General features: G+C 37.9%; 2 protein-coding genes across 2 annotated transcripts; one reads left to right on the forward strand and one right to left on the reverse strand.

The window, feature by feature from the left end:
- Positions 1 to 50: 50 nt before the first annotated feature.
- On the reverse strand, positions 51 to 3,260 carry LOC135617911 (14-3-3-like protein G-BOX factor 14 kappa). The gene is made up of 4 exons (XM_065118670.1): positions 2,668 to 3,260; positions 2,047 to 2,169; positions 409 to 525; positions 51 to 333 (listed from the first exon to the last, which is right to left on the reverse strand). Exons 1-4 carry the CDS (start codon positions 3,163 to 3,165, stop codon positions 313 to 315), a joined length of 759 nt encoding a protein of 252 aa, XP_064974742.1. The 5' UTR covers positions 3,166 to 3,260; the 3' UTR covers positions 51 to 312.
- A 5,140-nt stretch (positions 3,261 to 8,400) lies between these two features.
- On the forward strand, positions 8,401 to 21,010 carry LOC135617914 (uncharacterized). Its single transcript, XM_065118681.1, has 23 exons — positions 8,401 to 8,630; positions 8,770 to 8,856; positions 8,936 to 9,706; positions 10,615 to 10,808; positions 10,898 to 10,981; positions 11,151 to 11,285; positions 12,989 to 13,107; positions 13,283 to 13,588; positions 13,661 to 13,748; positions 13,912 to 14,017; positions 14,102 to 14,215; positions 14,996 to 15,159; positions 15,953 to 16,073; positions 16,672 to 16,896; positions 16,980 to 17,170; positions 17,563 to 17,730; positions 17,809 to 17,914; positions 18,760 to 18,897; positions 18,977 to 19,141; positions 19,221 to 19,421; positions 19,802 to 19,993; positions 20,078 to 20,149; positions 20,273 to 21,010. The coding sequence occupies exons 2-23, from the start codon at positions 8,809 to 8,811 to the stop codon at positions 20,423 to 20,425; spliced, it is 3,861 nt and encodes a 1,286-aa protein (XP_064974753.1). The 5' UTR covers positions 8,401 to 8,630; positions 8,770 to 8,808; the 3' UTR covers positions 20,426 to 21,010.
- Positions 21,011 to 21,060: the final 50 nt, after the last annotated feature.

Consider the following 21,060-nt stretch of genomic DNA (forward strand, 5'->3'; position numbering starts at 1 on the left):
CCTTTTCATGTGACGTGCACTTTTTGATGGTGTAACAATGACACAGTATCTCGTATAATCCCTTTCACCATGTTCATGGATCAGACTTCTTGATTCCATTTAGACAGAGAAAACAAAAGAGCCCAGTAACATTCATAGAAGAAAGAGATGGAACAAGATCACATGAACAACCTACAAGGATTGCAAATAAGATACCAAAGGTCTTGAGACTATCTATTATTATATAGTCTTCAGTGTAAAAGTGGTGCTTGCTTGACCAGATTCAGCCATGGATACATGACATTCAAGGCCTCCTCTAATGCTCTGTTCCTCCTAGGCTTCATCAATTTGTTCCTGCACAATACAGGAACTATCATTACCAACAGGCTTCACAGGTTATATCTATGACTAGAGAGCCTAACTACTAACCTGTGCATCAGAAGTCCAAAGAGTAAGATTGTCGCGTAGCAGCTGCATGATGAGGGCACTATCCTTGTAAGATTCTTCACCCAAACTGTCTAATTCTGCGATAGCCTCCTCGAATGCCTGCACGAATGAGCCATAAGCATCAACATCACCAAATTATGAATGTTTGCCAGCAGGCTGCAGACATCTTATTTGTAGTGATGATAATGTGACCATCATTAGATCACTCTAGCTATAATCATGGTGAAAAAAGTACACCGAATCTTGGCACCGACATTCTTTATCATAGAGATATTTCAACTTCCTTAAATTGGGTGTGTCAACAACCAAGGTTACAGATGAAACGAGCCTCTCTTGATCAGTAGCCACTTGGTGCATCCCTCTTGAATTTTCTGCATCGACAACTTGAAGGATCTTTCATTTGAGAAAAAGGGAAATACATTCAGGCACTTAGAACGGATAAGCATCAGTGATGCCCCCAGAATTAGCGAACTGATACATACTTAGTCCTAGATATATACATTCATGAAGGTGCAGTGCATGTTGAACTTCCTTAAAATTCTCCGTTATACTGTCAGGTACCAAATGCCCCTAAACAATCTTTAACTTCATAATAGCCGGATTTCAAATACGTGCATCATCCTTAAGTGTAGCAAAAAACCATTGTGGCTTTTAAAACTGCAATGCAAAAAAACCTTACCAATTTCTCCAGATAGTGAGTGCCTCACTTATCATATTTCCCCTATAAGGGCCTAGAGAGTCATTTGTGCTCAAGTATTGACGGGGAACAAACCTCTTTTCTTCTTGGTTTCCTTGTCAAGTAGTTCATTACCAAATTCATTTTCTTTGTTTGTTTTTGCTCAAAACAAATTGATCGACCATTTGCTTAGTAGCAGAAGCCACCTTGACAATTCTATCAAACAATCAGGCACAGAATAGCAATTGATCTGGACCTCCCATGAAATGTCAGAAAAAATGGTAAGGCAACAACATGCTTTTCGACCTTCCTTCTATTTGCACCCGTCTTGAAGCACAATTTGTACCTCACCAAGGTTCATTAAGATACAGCTTTAACCAAAGAAAAAAGGCAGAAAAGAAATCAAAATAGAAGACTGTTTGTGTTCCCTAATTCCTTATCCTTTTCAAGCAATAAGGATAGGGCCACTACCAATCAGAAAAAGGAAAAAAAAAAAAAGGTTAACCTCATCTACATGCCTGCCAAAATGATTGAAATGCTAGAGGCAGTAATTGGTCTATTTGGCTACTTTTTTCAGGGAAGTTATCATCACTATGCTAAACAACTTCCAATTCCTAGTCTATTTCTTATTTCCGCAACTTATAAACAACCTTATCTATTGACTCTAAACTTATGAATTTGGTTATCTCAAGTCAGTCGTTGCATTAAATTGTTTCGCCAAAGCATAAATTTGACATGCCAAGGCACTGTTTTCCATCACCTGATGGGTAACTATGCGGAAACTAAGTTTAATTCTGAACAAGTATCACCTCGAGAAAGTGGCACTTTGAATTCAACAACTTACAAACCACCAAAAGTTTAATTCTTTGCAGTTAAATGAACAAATGTGTAAATAAAAGGATCTTTTTTTCAGCTAATAATAACAACACAAAGAAGAAGAAAACCTGTTTTGCCATGCTACAAGCCCTCTCTGAAGAATTCAGGATCTCGTAGTAGAACACCGAAAAGTTAAGAGCCAAGCCCAACCTTATAGGATGTGTTGGTGGAAGATCTGCAAGTGCAATATCCTGTACAGAAAATATATAAATAAATTCAAGAACAAACAAACTCATCAAAATCGTTGATAACAAGATAATAAACACAAAAGACAAGTAATATGATAACATGAACGCCAAGTAATGACCACAACCTAGAATAATAGCAGAAGAAGAGATATGACAGTAACACAATCACAAAAAGAACCTGGCTAATCAATCCAACAAAGTTGCTAGATCCATGCTAAATCCTGCATTTATTGTATTGAGGCTACACATAAGGGATTAAATATTATGATCATGTAATGGAACGCCAAAATAATGGATTTACTAAATCCTGCATTTACTTTAACGTGTTTTAAGATCGAGAAAGTAATTCTCACCCTAAGAGAGTATGATACGAACCTTTTTCAACAAGCTTATCTCTGTTTTCTTCCCTTTTTTGTAATGACAGATGCTAAAAATGGAGGGAGGAAAAGAATATTACAAGAAAACGATTTGATCGAACAACAGTGTGGAAGGCCAAACAACCTGAGCGGCTTTGTACGCGCTCATGGTGTCGTCGGCCGCGGCCTTCCGCTCCTCCCCGGCCTTGAACTCGGCGATATAGCGGTGGTAATCACCCTTCATCTTGAGGTAGAAGACATTGGACTCGCTGGTGGCAGCGGAAGGGACGAGGTGGGAGTCGAGCAGCGCGAGGATCCGGCCGCAGATGTTCGAGAGTTCGGCCTCGACGCGGGAGCGGTAGGCCCGAGCGTGGGCGGTATGATCCTCGTTTCTGCGGCCCTCCTCCTTCTGCTCGATGGAGGAGATGATCCGCCAGGAGGCGCGGCGGCCACCGACGAGGTTCTTGTACGCGACGGAACATAGGTTGCGTTCCTCGACGGTGAGCTCGCCGGAGGACGGCGTGTGCTCCCGCGCCAGCCTCTCCATGAAGCCAGCCATCTCGTCGTAGCGCTCCGCCTGCTCCGCAAGCTTGGCCAGGTACACGAACTGCTCCCGGGTGAGCGTCTCGCTGGAGGAATCCATCGCACACCACCCCCACCACGGAAGAAGCAGCAGTAGCAGCGGCGAAGACGAGAGGAAAGGCGAGATTTTTATTTCGGGGCTTTCTTCTCTCCTTTCTCTGCCCTCCATTTATTTCCTTTTAATTATTATCCTCTGGCAAAAACTACTACCCTAGTAAACCGCACGCGCCGAAGTCTACGTGCTCCAGTGTCAGAAGATCAACACTTCCATGAGCAAGTATTAAGGGTGATGCGCTTTCTCGTATCTATTACTCGTCACATTAGCACGTGGACGAGAGCTGCGCCCTTAGCCAGCCGGACGATGTGACTGATGCGGCGAAGGATTTCGTAGGATTGGGGGCCGCTAAATTTTAGGGGTTTTTTTTTGTTTTACATCCTGTACCTCGGCCCAGCCACAAGAGAGGGATAATTTTGACCGCATATAATGGTATTAGTGATGGACCCGCAGTTCTGAACCAATAGAAAGTGGCATTTACATGGTTTACGATTAACATGCCTCGGGGGATCTAGAGAAAGTGTTCGAAGTGGTGCCCGGAAGCGGTGGTGAGCATAAGGATGTTTTACCGCTATAAGAAGTCAGTAAAGAGTGAAACGATGGGGAATAATAAGGATTAATGGGAAGAAAAAAATGATAAATATAGTGTACGATTTCTATTTAAAATATAGCTTAAGAATTAGATTTGTCTACCAATTTCTTCTTTGGCCCGACAAATTATCCATGTGATGTTTTTTCGATTATTCGTTAATAAAAACCTCCGATTTCGAGCTTTATAGCAGAATGTTCCTATTTTTATAATATAATATATTTTTTATTCAAAAATGTTTAATGCTATATCTTCTCATGATTAGATGGTGATGTTTGGCCTTCTCAAAGCAGTATCTTCCCCTATGGCCTACAAACACTTACAAAGAGATAAGGTCATTCCTTTCTCATTTTTCATGTGTTGAATCAATGGATAAGGTTTGACCCTATTTTGTAATCGTATCAAAAAAAGTATATCTTTGTAATTAATCTATTATTTATTATAATATGCTCTATCACTTTACATAATTAAAAAAACCATTAAATATATTATTATTATATTAATAAGTTGATAAAATTATAAAAATAATATATTTTTATCACGAACGATAAATTAAAAAAAGAGACATCATTATCTAATCATGCCGTTCTTTATCGTTGGTGTGGATGATCTCGATACAACTCGCTTATCTCTACCTAGGCAGGTGATAGGTTTCGCATCAAATGGTGACGTCGGTAGAGTCATCATATCACTCTCTACGTCTTCTATTAAGAGAACAAACCTGATTCCTATCGAGATCAAACAGGAGATCATGGCCTATTACCATTAGAGATATACTTATATCGTTCTCCTTCTATTTCGACGTCATAATAGGTAGTTTCCCTTTAGCTTCGTGTTAAAGGGTAACGTCGATAGAGCCACCGTATCATTCTCCGTGTCTTCTATAAAAGAATAAACATGCTCGCCAAATAGGGGATTATCACCTTACACGTTTTATGCATTGTTCCGTCATCTCTCCTATCGAGACAGGCAACAGGTAGCTTCGCGTCAAAGGTTGGTGTCACTAAAGCCACCGTATCATTCTCCACATCTTCTGTAAAAGAACAAACTTGCTCCCTGGTCCAAACATGGGATCGTCACGGTGCACTTTCTATACGTTGTTTCCTCCCTCGTTTAGTCATCTCCTCTCCCCTCCCATGACGACATCTCTCAGCTTATCAGAACATAGAGTGAATTCTACAGTTCCCTTTGCATTCCAGTCTTGGGTATTTCTTTACACTAAGACATGGACCCCTGCAAGCTTCTAAGTTCATTCTTTTTGCCTTACACCTGAAAGGATTGTAGTGATTACAAGATCATCACAGATACGTCCACAGATGCTCGAAAGCATTTGCAGCTCGCTTCGAAGTATCAAACGTTATCTGAACAGTGCATTCGCAGGGCTATTTTTCAGACGATATACGACAAATGGGAAGAACAGAAGAGCACGGTGGAGTGAAGCTATGACAATAATATTTAGGAGCATTACTGATCAAAATCGAATCACTGCGAACTATTGCAATCTGCCACCCATTCTAAAGCTTGGGCCGAGCTTAACATCCAGCCTTCTCTTGAAACCTACTTTAGTTGTCTTCCATGAGAACATGAGAAGGAAGAAGAGAAAAAGAATTCAAAGGAGCGGTGCCAAGTTTCATACACTAATAATGCACACGTCGATTGCATACTTGAACGCAAAAGAGAAGGTAAGAAATAATAATAATAATAATAATAATAATAAAATCATAAGTCTTGATTATACTGATATTTTATTATCGATAAAATATATAATTTTTTTATAAAAAATAATAATTCTATTTTGTGGGTAGTATAAATTGTTTCTTGAACATAAACAACTAAGGAAAATAAAACTTAAATTTTTATGTAAGAAGAAGAATATACTAAAAAAAAAAAACCCAAATGGCCAAGAAAAATAATGTGATGGGTTTCTCCAAACCTTTTTAATTTTTTTTTTATATTATCCTTTTATTATTTTGATTAATCTTGGGTTTAACTATGAAAGGATCCCATTGGATATATTAACGCTATTTCGTTTGACATATCGATCATTGTATTGTATGCTATCTATCTTAAAAAATATTCACTTAAAACGTACTACCTATGTTAGAATTTAAACCCACATTGCATCGGATTTAATCAATAAATCTAACATAATTATATTTTTAATAAATAAATTTTTTTATACTATCACATATAAGATAAATATTCTCTTGTGCAAGATGCTAAGAAGATGCGTCAATATATGATTAAAAAATAAGAGAATAATGAAAACAAGAAGAATAAATATTTATGATGAAAATTAATCTATCATTCGGTGAGCAAATCAGTAAATGTTTTGGATCTTAATGACATTTATCAAATATAAATTTGCATGAAAATATAAAAAGCATTAACATAAAGGAGAGAAAAAAATAAACAAATAACATAAACTTTTTTCTTTTAGGCAATACAAATAGCCCGATGAGATAAATCGGAAAGTTACGATATTTAATTGATATATCAAATTCATTTGATTCAATCTATTGATCAAAATATTTAAATTAAATTTAATAATAATATACTTCTCAGATTAATATAAATCAATCTTAATTTTATTCATTTCTGATATGAGATAAATTTAGACGTTACAATTATTATCTCTCATTCTGCACGAATGATCTCAATGTATTTAGCTGCCAATATAAATGACATAAATAATGTGTGAGCTTGACTTGTTGGTAGGAAACAAACAGACAATACTATTAAAATGGGCTCCCCAAATCATCAACTTCGAATTCAAAATGTCCCAAGTCTCGCTGTCTCGTTCACCTCGACAAAGACAGGGACCAATCACACTCAGTCAAACCAAACATTTCACCATCATAACTCGGCAAAAACTGATGGGAACACATGCTGTTGTTCATACTCAGCCTGTATCAGCTCCCCAAAGTTCAAATGTTTGAGTTGGCGAAGCCTTCTTTTTCTCGAATGAATCGGCTGCACCATCTTGTCGTTTGTCTGCATGGATACAAAACCCATGCAATAATTAATCGGAACATTGTCCAAATTGTCCTGTGCTCAGGGAAACGAAGAAGATGATGAGTGCTTGGTTGGGTGTTTGCTGATGGAGAAGAAGAAGAAGAAGAAGAAGAAGAAGCGCGTGCAGGCTATGGCTGCCTTTTCAAATATTCTACAGGAGAGTGACCCTTTTCCGGGATGCTTTGGGTGTGGCCTTAAGCACAAATCCCGCACAGTGCTGTCCTTCATCCTTCTTTTGTGCTGCATGCAGTCTACTAAGCATCGACTCATCGGCTCCAATTTTTTTGTAGGCGGAACATGTGGGGCTCGCGTAGGAACTTTGTAGCTTTAAATTGATTGACCAAAGCTGACAGGCATTGGGTCTTGGATTTGATTTATATATGTTAGATTTATATTTTAAATCTACAGGAACGCTGACTTTTAAATCATGATAATTGGTGTGTGTGTAGGGGCTAAATTTGGTTCATGTACACTGAATCACTTGCTGCTGCAAGCATTAAGATCACTGCACCAGAATTGAATTGCCTCATCCAGTACTGATTGCATGACAAGTGTGCATGCATCAAATGTGAAGGAAATCAAGCTAAACATATCAAATAATGGTCAGAATCTATAATAGGAATTAAATCCTCTCCATATGCTAATTAACACTCTCAGTGTGCAGAAAACACTCAGATTCTATGGCTGTGACTGCTGAAAGCCATCAATGACAGCCTTTTTCCTCTTCCTTTTTTGATGGCGTTCTTCACTCATAACGTGCAAAACCGGCAGCTTGATGCCCGCCCGCATATGCCGCCGCTCGTTGCTTAACACATAAGCAACACTCCGTGTGAGTCTCTACACCGTTCTGTGACTTGGAAACCTCTCGGATCATATATATCTCTTCCTGTGAAGAAGACTCACACGGAGGGCCCATCACGTGGAGAGCGACGGCGTCAGTGGCGTCCTCCACTCCTCTCGGGTAATTGGGCTGAATGTATGAGGGTAATGTCGTCATTGTATTGAAATATTCGAAGCTCCGGTTTGGTGAAAGAAGTGGGCGAAGTGGGCGGTGGGCCACGTCGTACTCGGGGAGCACATGGGACCTGCCTCGCTCCACTGCCCCTCTAGAGATGATCCTTCAAATACCCATCATCACTTTCCACGTGTCCACTAGAACCAATCATTTTGCCGTCGGATAAACCGTCAGCTGCGTCGAGTCCGGATGTTGCGCAGACGCCGGGCTTTCCTAAATTTGGGCCCCAATTGGTTGACTAATTAAAATTCAGGTGGATGCATGGGTTCGTAAGAATCGGAAGGAAAATTACTTTTGCTCTCTCCAACGTTCGACCATAACGGAGCCGACGGCACCGCCCGTCATGTCAGCTTCCCGTTGGCATCCCCCAGGTAACGGCGTTAGCGATTTGGAGCCGTACCTTTCCCAACGCTCATCGACGACCGATGTACACCTACCTACCACGTGGTCTCATGTGATTGGAGAAACCGTTGGACTTCCCATTGGAACCCAGGCGGATTCGAGTAAGGTAGGTAACTGCGGGTAAGTCTGAGTGGGTAAGAATAATTTTAACAAGGGGCAAAAGAATAATGAAAAGGTCACTAAATCGCAGTCGATATGCGTACTTCCCCCTTCCCTTCCTCCCCTCTCGCGTCGCTCAATATTCCTATACCTCGATTTTGTCACAAATCTTTCTATTTCTTCAGCAAAATCCGTAGATTTTATGTAGTGTAGCGATCCCAAACTCTCTCGCTTCAGTTCAAGTCCGCGTTTTCCCTTCTATTTCTTTCCCATTTTATGTGATTTCTTGAGTCCCTCTTGGTGCTCTTCTTGGTAAAGCAAGTTATTATTCGTCCTTCTTTTGGAATTTCTGTAAGACATTTGATTGTTATGTTCTTGGGAGTTCATCTGAATAATTGATTTTGTTTCTATTTTTCTGCTTTCTTCTCTCTGAATCTTTTCTTTGATGAAACCGGAAATAAGTGTATAGTTGTTGTTGGAAACCTCTCAGGCACAAGGAGGAGAGTTTTGTCATCGCAATCTTGCGGCCATGTTCACCGAAGGGCTTGCTCCCGGCGACGTCCGTTGGGTTCGTGAGGTGACCATCGCCAATTTCATCTCTTTCTGCGATCTCCTGAACGTTGATGATTTTGTGCTGATTTTGGTACAATGTTTAGGGCCTCTCGTCTGCCACGAGCGCGCAGCACCGAATTGACCCCCTCCGCGGCCTCCGGAATGGCGGGCGGGGGCTCGGGATCCCACCTCCGGAGAAATTTCGCAGCGGGCACTTGCCGCTGGGCGCGATCCCGATGTCTCGCACCCTCCCGACTCGCGATGGTAGCGAGTCCGGCTCCGACATGGATGAGTCATCCGATACCGAGGTGGAGACCTACGGTCGGCACTCTGCCGATTCGTCCCCCCAGGATGAGATCTCGGGTCAGAGATTCCCCGGTGGAGCGTTCCCAGCAGCTGGAATTGGCAATCGGTATGCTGGTCTGGGATCAGTTCAGCATTATTACTCTAGTGATGGGTACTCAGACATTAGCTCGTCAGTGGATACCATTCGGAAACAGGCACCGCAGATGAGGAAGCCAGTTCATTCTAACGGCTATATGAAAGAGGAGGATGAGGAAGATGGGCTGTCGGATTCTGGAGGGAGCTCAGATTTCTCAAGTCAGATAGAGAGGCAGAATGACAGTGTCACTGCATCTTTGAGAGGCGAGAGCTCTTCACGTAATGTCCCCTTGAGAGGAGCTGCAAATGACAATGCAGAAACCATTGGTGTGCCTTCAAAAGTAGGCTACAGTGCCCATAGTTACACTCACGAAGCTTCTTCCAGGGAAGGTCTGAATGTGGTGCCAAATAAGTTTGATGTAGCTTCACGGGGTGTTTTTCATGCAAAGAGCTATTCCAGCCATGCTCCCTTTGGTGATGACACGACAGATGCGGTTTGCCTCCTTTCTTTCTTTTATTTCAGTTCTCAGTGATTGTCAATTATATCAATTATAATGTTGAAAATTAATTAGCTATAAGCTGAACAAGAATGTGCAGCTGTATCTGCTGGGAAAATTTGTTAGTTTGTTGATAGCATGTTCTTTCTGAAGACCTTATATTAATTACTGAAGACCAGACTGCATACGAAAGTAGACACAAAATGAGATACCTGATGTTTTATAGAAGTGAGTTGGTCTAGTTATCAAATTGCACACGAAATGTGCAAAAAGAGTGAAATCTTCCTTGATATGATTTCCTTCAACAACAGAAACATAAGAAGAAAATGACATAACTTTGCTCTCAGATACTTACGAATAGATTCAAGACTCACTTCCCTGACTGGCCTTGGATTAATGTTAATCTAGTATGACCTATGCAACATGGGTTTAGTGGGAACAGGAGCCTTATCTATCTTTTCATCACTAGAACTTACAATGTAAAGTGCCTTGTGCACTTTTTTTGTCCTTTGACATGGGTATTACTGCCATTCATTTATCTAACCTTGTTTTTTGTCTTTTTTTCATTATCTATTTTACCAAATATTTGTTTGCAAGCTCACTTTATTTTGCTAGGTGTTTAAGTTATTCTTCAGTTGTACCATCATACAAACTTTTATGATTTCAGTCAGTTGTATCTTCAGATGTCGATGGATGTCTTTTTTGGCTAATATATGACATGAAGCGGTAACTTCTTCCAAATTCTCTACAATTGCTCAACTTGGAAGTAATGTAGTGTCTGTGATAATCTTGATTCTATTTTTCTGTTGTGTCCATGTTCTCATTCAATTTTTATGTGTTTGTCTCCATCTGCTGTGAACAAGAAAATATTTATTTGATTGCTTTCATTCTATTAATTGTTGCAGGGTGGTCTGTCTGATGTTCCAAGTGCTCCTCCAATTCATTGTTATGATCAGGACACAGCTGATGCTCCAGATCAAATGGCAGCTGCAAGACCTTGTTCTGCTCCTCATCCTTCTGCTGGAAATGGTTCAACTGTAATGAAGGAGTCAACTCGGAGTGGTAATGCCAGATTCAATATGCCTGAACAGAACACCAGGTCTTTAAATACTCTTAACCGTTAATATTTGTTCTATAGAAATACACATCTGATCTAATATATGTTTATCATGAATTCGAAAAAATCAGTCTGCCACAAAGGAGCACTTCAAATCCAGAAGCTGCTAAATCCTCTAGCTTATTACCTGCTCGTATTCCAACTTTTCATGCAAGGTATACCAATTTGCCATGCTATTAATATTATTTCTATTGTGGATTTATGAATTTGTAATGACCAAGAATGTCCGAAATATGGTTAATGAGTTTTTGCTAAATTGTTATTCTTCTATCATAATGTTCTATGTAGTATGAACTTTTAAACTCACTTGAAAATTGATTTTAGTGTTCAAGGGCCTTGGTATTCTGTCATTGCTTATGATGCATGTGTTCGGCTATGCCTTCATTCATGGGCCAGAGGTTGCATAGAAGCTCCCATTTTCTTGGACAATGAATGCACGCTTCTGCGAGATGCATTTAGGTGAGCCTGTTGCAATTTTTAGTGCTTTGAAGATGTTCTGTGTTATGATTATGTAGAAATCCTGCATTCTAGTTCCATCAGGTGTTTCCATTAACAGGAAAGACATGCAATATGAAATAGGCATTCAGAACTGCTTATTATAATAAAAATTTTATTTATTATATTTGGATTACTGTCTTTACGTATAGCTTCACTGATCACGAAGGATAATTGTTGGAATTGGATTTGCATTGACATCTCAAAAATATGAAAAGCAAGACAAGCTGGCAGGTTACAGGAGCGAGATAGGATATTATATAAGATATTTGTTTTGGATTGGATAAGAGAGGAAAAAACTGATCAAAAGTTAAAATTAAAGTTGTAGTAATAGATTAGTTAAATTGGAAAATCAGCATGCATAAAAGAAGAAATTGAGGGAAGAGAAAGAGAAGAATGACTGGACTCTCCACCTAACTTAAATAAATATTTCTTTTGATTCGTCATTTAGAAAACCTGTTGTGATAATTTAATAATCAATTACAAAACCTCATGCAATCAGTTTTTTAAGCTGTTATTTATAGATGTCATCTGGACTTAACCTTTAAGTAAACTTAGAATACTTGTGGGTGAATTTCTTTTCTTTTTTTAGAACATATGTGACTCCACAAAGTCTATATAAGGGATCTCCAGAACTTTCTAAAATGATTCTTGATCACTTAAAAAATAAATAAGATTTTTTATGAAAAGTATGACTTTTGTAACAAGTATGTGTCAGTATACAAACCTAGAAGCACCATCGAACAGTGACAAAATTTTAATGGAAGTGCATCTAGAAAACTGAAAATATATTTTAAAATACAACTCATGATCACTTCCATTGCCTGGATTTTGTCCTTGAGTTCGGAAGGATCATCAAGTCATAATTTGATGAGGTCCAATATCAACAGTAAAATGAGTTTGACAGATTAGTGAACTTTTTTTTGCAATATGATATCTGCCATTTGTTGCACACCATACCACAGGACAGAATTGCCAAATTCTTTCTTTAGTTTCTACAAAATTTAATTTAAAGCCAATCATTATCCGATGTGCATTGACCTTTGCTGGGCAAGATTGATATGCTATGATCCTTTTGTTGATGTTGTAGCTTTGTCTGGTGGCCTTTTTGCTGCATTTTTTCAGTTGAAAAAATTGTATATTATGATTCTGTGTCCTTTGTAGGCCTGTATGTGATTTTTGAATGTGTGGAAATAACCCCAAAAGCTTTTTCTTGTCCATGATTGAACATATCTGATTCAAATAAAAAAGGTCAATCAATCATTTGTACTCCCCAAGTAATGTAAAAAAAAATATGCACAATTTTGCATGAGATTTTGGTAATTTCACCTTCTAATTATTTTTCCTACATATTGCCACACCATATTTTCTTTGAACCATTTTACCATTTAAAAGGAAACTTCTAGATAATGTACTCTTTTGTCACAGCAACTTATGATTAAGATTCAAATTATGCTAAACTCGTTTCTGTGTCATGAACTTTTCTTTGATGTGGGATATATGCATCTATAACAAAAAATTGGACCTTTGAGAATGTGAGAAGTTAATTTAGATTGTTGTGTCAAATCTCTCTCGTTTCTATTGTGCTGTCAGTTTCCTTTGTGTGCTTAATGTATTGATTTTGCACAAGAATACCTAATACATTCCTTTTTTATATCTTTGTGTAGCTTGCGCCAAATTTTGCTACAATCAGAGGAAGAGCTTTTGGCAAAACGGTCTCCAGAGCTTGTTAGCGAAGGAGCTGGGCCAAAGCCTAAAAAGATTATAGGCAAGATGAAGGTTCAAGGTGTGAATTTTTGTCTACTTATTTGATGCTTTAAGCTTTTATTTTCTTTGTTGTCTTCTTCAAGGTTTCCTGTGGTTATTGTATGTGGCAAAAACCTTTGAAGTATGTTCTCTGTGTTGCTTGACATGTAAAGGTAGACATTGCAATTTGATCCAATTTTTTTCTAATGATGTAGTTCGCAAGGTCAGAATGGCACTAGATATGCCTTCTGGATGCAGTTTTTCACCCTTGAGGTTGCCAATGGTCAAACTAGAGTCACTTCAGTACCGTATGTCCAATCTGCAGTCAACTCTCTCATCGGGATGGGAAGCACTTCGTAAAGTTCGTGTTATGCCTCGTTTACCAGCCAATAGTTCTTTCTCGAGGCATAGTTTGGCATATATGCATGCTAGTGCTCAGTATATTAAACAAGTTTCTGGCCTACTTAAAACTGGAGTTACTTCTTTGCGCAGTAGCAGTTCATCATATGAAGTAATGCAAGGTTCGTACTTTAACTTCATGTTAATAGGTGAAGTGCTAGCAATACTTACTAATGAATTGTTGGTTATTGCAGAAACATACTCTTGTCAGTTAAAGCTCAAAAGTTCCCCTGAAGGGGAATGTATTCGAATGCAACCTGGATCGGGTGAAACACATGTCTTGTATGTATCTCTTTTATTGTAATTCATTCATTCTTCAGAAGAAAACATATGTATTTATTAAATTCCTTGCTGAATCACTTAGTTTGCTTCTCTTTGGAACAAGGTCTCCTACCAGTTTTCTATGATATCAATGCAGATACTGAAGTATTTGTGTTCTCTACAGCTTTCCTGATAGCATAGGTGATGATTTAATTGTTGATGTCTATGATTCCAAAGGCAAGTCATGTGGGCGGGTATTGGTCCAAGTTGCTTGCATTGCTGATGATCCTGTATGTGTACCATTTCAAACTAATATACATTTTCCAGCTTTCATAATAATTATCCTCCTGAACCTGTAATTTTCTTTCGCGCAGACTGACAAACTTCGATGGTGGTCCCTTTATCGTGAACCAGAGCATGAACTTGTAGGCCGAATACAACTACACATAAACTACATGACTAGTCCTGATGAGAACAGTGCTTTAAAGGTATTAAGGCTAGTTATTTCATTAGTAGGTTCTTAGTCGCTCGCAATATCGACAAGATGCGTGCTTTTAATGATCAAGAGGATTACTGGTTTTAATGGGTATATAAAATGCTGTTTACAGCTTCCTATAAGTTTTATTTTTAGCAATAAGGGTTAAACAACAAACTTTTTGGTGCATCCTCTTATGCTTGTTGCAAAAGCTAGATTTGTAAGTATATTTCTTTTTCTTCTAAATGCTGCATTGAGTAAAAAGACAACTTCCACACATTAAATCGATAGAGACCCAGCAGTCGATGTTTAAGGGAACTCTAAGACAGACTAAAGCAATTATCCTCAAGGAAAGAAAATGCAAAAGCAACACGTTATCTGTCTGTTATTTGGACCTGCTTTTCCTCATCAGCAACTTTGAAAAATGGTGAGATGACTGGACTAACTTTTCAGAAAATGTGGTTTCTTGGGGTTGAAGAATAAAAAAAAGTAATGTTCATTGCGTTAGTGGTTGAAACTAATTCAAAAGTCGATCCATGTTATTGGGCGTGGTGTCTTGCTAAGATGCACGTCATCTTTTCCTGCATCCATGTGGTGGAAATGATTAGTTTAGATGTGATGCTAGGACTTTGGTGCCCGCTTGTCTGGGGTATAACGATCTAGAACTTGCTTTGTTCATTGACTTGACTTACATTGTTCTTTTGGTTGCTGAATGCCTTGGTCCTTGATGTTCTTGCATTTTATTATTTCTTTTAGCTACTAAAGATTATGGCTTTTTACATGTATCTTGCAGTGTGGTTCTGTTGCAGAAACAGTTGCATATGATATTGTTCTGGAAGTTGCAATGAAAGCTCAACAATTCCAGCAAAGGAACTTAATGCTGCATGGACCATGGAAATGGTTACTAACAGAATTTGCTTCATATTATGGGGTTTCAGATGCTTACACGAAATTAAGGTACTGAGAGAAATTATTTTCCTGTAAGTTCCAGCTTTGTGGGTTGCAGAAACAGAATACATTTTTTACTTAGGGAACAAATTTTATTCATGATCTGCTGGAGGTCTTAGTGTCAAAGTATTCTCCAAATCAGAATTGGTGTTAAATTCCTGATTTTAGATTTGAACATTTTCAGCAAAGGAACTTGTTATGCATGAATTACGGAAATGATTACCAACACAAGTTGTTTCCTTTCATGGAGTTTTAGATGTGTAGTTGAAACTAAAACAACTGCTGACAGAACAATTTTACTGTTATTACACAATTTTTGTTACATAAGCAAACAAACTTTGCCCAAGGATAAATAAACCTTAAGCCTTGGCTATCATGATATTACCTGAACAAATTTGGAAAATTAAAAATGGCTTACTTTTAGACTTGACATTTTCCACTAATGAATTACTAAATTCCTGCCTTAAACTACTTCAGCAGAGAAGAACTGGCAGGAGGGTAAACCACCAAACATTCTTATGGACTAGTATGCAGCAAATTTAGAAAGACCGCCTGGAAGGGCAAGGTGAAGGGAGAATAAAGTCTATTCATAGTAATAGCAGCATCTGGACCAGATACAAATTGAAATGTTGTGCATGTTTGAATAGAATATCATTATTTTTCTCTCCCTTCGAGGTGTTGAGGAATTTTCCCTGTTTCTCATGAATTTGCTAATTAGGTAGAAGGAACAATATTCAGTTTGGAAATCTCTAAGTGGATCTTTTACTAGAATCTGTGCTAACTCAGGTTTGTATATTGCCAGGTATCTTTCTTATGTTATGGATGTAGCAACCCCTACAGCTGACTGTCTCACATTGGTTCATGATCTGCTGTTACCTGTGATTCTAAGGAGCCGTAGTAAAAACTCACTAAGTCATCAAGAGGTAATTTGTTTACACAATGCATTTGTCCTTCAGATTTTATCTTTCTCTTGTAACGATATCTCTCGAATGCATTATCTTTTGAAACGAAATTTGAGCTTTTGGAGTTTCATGCATATCACATGTATTATATTGTTTTAAATAATTTTTGTTCTATCTATTTTTTGGCTTCGAGTTCTTAATTCTCGGACGGAAACAGTATAAATCTTTTACACATTTTTAAATGTTCTAGAAAACTACTAGATATACTATGCTTGTTTTGGCATTTTGACATCAGTTTTACACTACGTTGTGGAATATTTTTGCTGTTCTTATGAAAAAAGATGAAATATTCTGCTTTTTTTATCACCAATGCTTATTGCTCTTTATGATGTGCAGAGATAATTGCAACTAGGTTGCAGTTTCCAGATATAAATGCATTCTTGTGGCAAGACTATTAATATAATATTATTTTTATTTATCAATCATGTCTTATGACTATGTTACATATATATGGCCATTTTTCCTTCTTGTTTAGCTTCATTGTGCTTCTGATTCATTAGTTTGAGTTATGATTTTGTGGCCTGTGTATTGACACGAACTATCGTCTGCATTGTATTAGAACCGCATTCTAGGAGAAACACAGGAGCAAGTTGAGCAAGTTCTTGCTATGGTATTTGAGAATTACAAGTCCTTGGATGAATCCTTACCCTCGGGAATGTCCGAAGTTTTTAGGCCTGCCACTGGGTCTCCTGCACCAGCATTGATACCTGCTATGAAGTTATTCACACTTCTTCATGATATACTGTCTCCAGAGGCACAGCTGAAGCTATGCAGTTATTTTCAGGTCTGGAAACATAGTTCAAAATGGTGCTTTCTGCACTACAGTTTGGAAACTTTTATCATTCATTAAAATATATATTTTTTCAGACTGCTGCCAAGAAGAGATCAAGAAGACACTTGCTTGAAACTGATGAGTATATAGCAAGCAATAATGAAGCAAATAGGATGGATGTTGTTGGCTTTTCTACCGCATATCAGAAGATGAGGACGCTGTGCTTCAATATCCGAAATGAAATTTTTACTGACATTGAAATCCATAATCAACATGTGCTTCCAAGGTTGGTTAATTTTTCCTTTCTCAGTTTTTTTTCTATTACATCAACCTGTGTTTCTGGTAATTATACCCTCTCTAATTTTTAAGTTGCTATAATCCCATGACAGTTGTTGTAGTTTACCACAAAAGCACCAAGGAACTTCAAGAACATATAAAGACTACATCTAATTTAAGTTGAAGTTATAGAAATAATGTGTTATTGTTGGTCTTGTATTGAGATGTTGATCAGTTTGTTTTTCTGCATCTTTCTGCATTCAAACTGTCGATAGTTTTATTTTCTTACAATTTTGTAGCTTAAGTTTTCATTCATATTCAAAGTATTTATCACTAATATAATGCCTTGGCTCTTCAGATTAACATTTATAACTATTCAATGTGTTTGTCTTGCTCTTACAGCTTTCTAGACTTGCCAAATCTATCTGCATCCATTTATGATGTTGAGCTCCATAGTAGATTGCGGGCCTTTCTTGTTGCATGCCCTCCTAGTGGCCCTTCACCACCTGTGGCAGATCTTGTTATTGCAACTGCAGATTTCCAAAAAGATCTCTGTAGCTGGAATATCTGGTAAATTTTGCTATTGTTATATATTTTTTACTTTCTTTCCTCATATGCCTTTGACTTATACGTCTTTATCTTCCACAGTCCTGTCAAAGGTGGTGTTGATGCAAAAGAGTTGTTCCACTTGTATATCATGTTATGGATAAAGGATAAACGCCTTGCATTACTTGAATCTTGCAAATTAGATAAGGTACCTTGAATATCTTAAGTTGCTTTGACATTTTTTTAAAATTGTACTGAATTTATGTGCACTTTCCTACCATTGTTTTCTAAGGAATATAACATTAGCTAAACTATAGGCCATTAAATCTCTATTTATTGTTTTGTTTAGTTTTTCTCCATCTCTCTTTGCGCAACTGTTCCTGATGAACTTGCCTATATAATTGAGGAATCTATAGGGGCCTTGTTTCAACGAAAAAACTGAGTTCACATGTTTGATAATGATGATGGCCTTAACTGCCAGAACAGAAGTCTAATATTACATTATACAATAAGCACTTACTGCACTGATACAGTTTTTCGCACTAAGAACTTCTATTGAGCCTTGGTTAAACAGAACCATTCAAATTGTTGGCCTTGGTCTCTGCCTCACCCACTCATCCATCTGTTTGATGTCATTGATTGAATCAAATGCCCATTCTTAATTCCTTTCAATTTAAGTGTGTTCCATTTATTGTGGTTATCTTTTATATTTTGTTTTGAACTAATTTATGCCTGTAGCATCTGCTTTTGTTTAGAACTGATAAAGTAGTGTGACATTAGCTGATGGCTTTGAGAATCTTGATGTTTCAGCTGATGACCACATTTCTAATTAGTAATCTAAATATGTATTGATTATTTTATTTTTTCTGTAAGAAATTTCTTGTTTTTTCCATGTCAGGCCAATATATTGTTGTGCTTCAAAAATATCTTCTGTCTCTTCTTTAAGATCTCCTTTTGATTATTACTACATGCTTCTATACTGTATGATGTTTCTAGAACTTGTATTAAGCATTTCCCTTGACGTTTCTTGTTCATCTGATATTTGATTACCAGGTAAAATGGTCAGGAGTTCGTACACAACATATGACCACTCCTTTTGTGGATGACATGTATGACCGACTGAAAGAGACATTGAATGAGTTTGAGGTCATCATCTGCCGTTGGCCAGAGTACACTTCTTATCTTGAAGTTGTAAGTCTAAACATTACTTTTGGACATCTGATTCCATCGTAATTATAGACTGACCTTTTTTGCCTTTTCAATTAAAAAGGCTATTGCAGATATTGAGAAAGCAGTGATTGAAGCTTTGGAGAAGCAGTATGCAGATGTATTGGCTCCACTGAAGGACAGTATGATGCCAAAGAAATTTGGCCTCAAATATGTTCAGAAACTTGCTAAGCGAAATTCAGTTTATCCTTATACTGTGCCTGATGATGTGAGTTCTCTCATCACACTTTGTTGTGTAAAAGATCTCATTATTTTATGGACTGAGTATTTATGTATATCATTTTCAGCTAGGGATTCTTTTGAACACCATGAAAAGGTTGCTCGATGTCTTACGACCCAAGATAGAAATGCAGTTTAAATCATGGGGTTCTTGTATACCTCATGGTGGGAATGCGGTTGCTGGTGAATGCCTCAGCGAAGTGACTGTGACATTGAGAGCGAAGTTCAGGAATTATTTGCAGGCAGTAGTAGAAAAGCTCATGGAGAATGTGAGTATTGTTTCTGCTTTTTTTATTTTCTAGTAGAGAAACTTGGTGAATTTGAAATGACATTATGGGTGAAGTTCAACTAGTTAAGTTGATGCTAAAAACAATTAGATATTTATTGTGCAGGAGAATGTCTTGAAAAGAAACAATGAAAATCTAATATATGCCACTGCTGCAACAGAGTCGTGACTCACATTTATCAAATTCATTCTTGCACTCATTCTCATTGAAAAAACAATAAATGGTCCCATAAATTTATTGCTATTTGTATTAATATCTTTATGATGACCATCTTTTTGTGATTTTATCCTTTCATTTTGAAGCAAAGAATTTACTGATGCGGTTACTTTCATCACACTTATTGAATTGTTTGGTATGTGCAGACTCGAGCACAAAACACGACAAAGCTCAAGAAGATCATCCAAGACTCGAAAGATCTGGTGGAGTCTGTTATTCGTAGTAGAATGCAGCCCTTAAAGGATCAGCTAATTCAGACCATCAACAGCCTCCATAAAGTATTTGAGGTTCATGTATTTGTCGCAACATGTCGAGGCTTATGGGATAGGATGGGACAGGTAATGCTTCATGGAATCTTCCTGACTTGTTCATGGTTTGCATATTGTATGCTTACATAATTGATATGCTGTCTCTTGTTACAGGATGTTCTTAAATTTCTGGAGAATAGGAAAGAGAACAGGGCATGGTATAAAGGTTCACGAGTTGCAATTGCTGTAAGTACCATCATGGTTTTTAACTGCCAACTTTCTAATGTACAAGTCTGTCAAATGTTATGACCTACATCTGTGGACCTATAAGTATTGTTTTACTATTAGTTCTTTCAAACTATGGTGCAGGTTTTGGATGACACGTTTGCATCTCAGATGCAACAGCTACTCGGTAACATGCTGCAAGACCAAGATTTGGAACCTCCCAGATCAATCTTGGAGGTGCGTTCAGTGCTCTGCAAGGATGCACCTGTTCAGAATAATTCCAACTTCTACTATTAAGTTGTATATATATATCTGAAGACAAGTATTTGCTACACATGAGCTTTTGGTAGTATCCTCCCAAAAATGGTTAGCGACAGACCTGCAATTTGTAGATGGAACCATGTGATGATCTCTAAATAACAAGAGAGTGAAAAGGATGCTTCCTTGGCAGCTAGCTTATGGTTATTTGTACAGACACAAGATCGATATGAGCTGCTTACTAATGTGTAGCAGAACAGAGAAGTTATCAACGTAGCTCTTTATGCTATTCTAAAGATTCTTTTAGATGGAGAGTTTTTCCGGTGTTATATGTACCATGGGAATTAAGGTGCATCAGATGCCAATGCTATTAGATAGGAGTTGCTATTATAAGTATTCCTAAGGGTATTAAGCAGTGATTATAAATGTGTATTTAGTTGTCTGACTAATGTCGAGCATTCTTGCTCACCATGCAACAACTGTTTTCATTTTAATCTTTGGAAGTTGGTTTTTTATTTTTGAGGAACTTTCATGCTACAGAGTTGCATCTGCACTTGTAACCCTAAAGTGACTGCCCATGAAAAGGATGCTACAGAGTTGCATCAGACTCAGTAGTTGTATCGAGGCAATGCTTTTTCTGCTCCATGGATTCTGGTTATGTCTGTAACATCTTC

The sequence above is a fragment of the Musa acuminata genome, chromosome BXJ1-3 (genome assembly GCF_036884655.1).
Source record: "Musa acuminata AAA Group cultivar baxijiao chromosome BXJ1-3, Cavendish_Baxijiao_AAA, whole genome shotgun sequence".
Taxonomy (NCBI): Eukaryota; Viridiplantae; Streptophyta; class Magnoliopsida; order Zingiberales; family Musaceae; genus Musa; species Musa acuminata.

Coding starts and splice junctions, on each gene's coding strand:
- LOC135617911 (XM_065118670.1), bottom strand. CDS start 3,165: ATGGATTCCTCCAGCGAGACGCTCACCCGGGAGCAGTTCGTGTACCTG. Junction 2,170..2,667: donor GCGCGTACAAAGCCGCTCAG/GTTGTTTGGCCT, acceptor TTTTCTGTACAG/GATATTGCACTTGCAGATCT. Junction 334..408: donor TTTGGACTTCTGATGCACAG/GTTAGTAGTTAG, acceptor TGTATTGTGCAG/GAACAAATTGATGAAGCCTA.
- LOC135617914 (XM_065118681.1), top strand. CDS start 8,809: ATGTTCACCGAAGGGCTTGCTCCCGGCGACGTCCGTTGGGTTCGTGAG. Junction 16,074..16,671: donor ACTCACTAAGTCATCAAGAG/GTAATTTGTTTA, acceptor GCATTGTATTAG/AACCGCATTCTAGGAGAAAC. Junction 17,731..17,808: donor CTCTGTAGCTGGAATATCTG/GTAAATTTTGCT, acceptor TATCTTCCACAG/TCCTGTCAAAGGTGGTGTTG.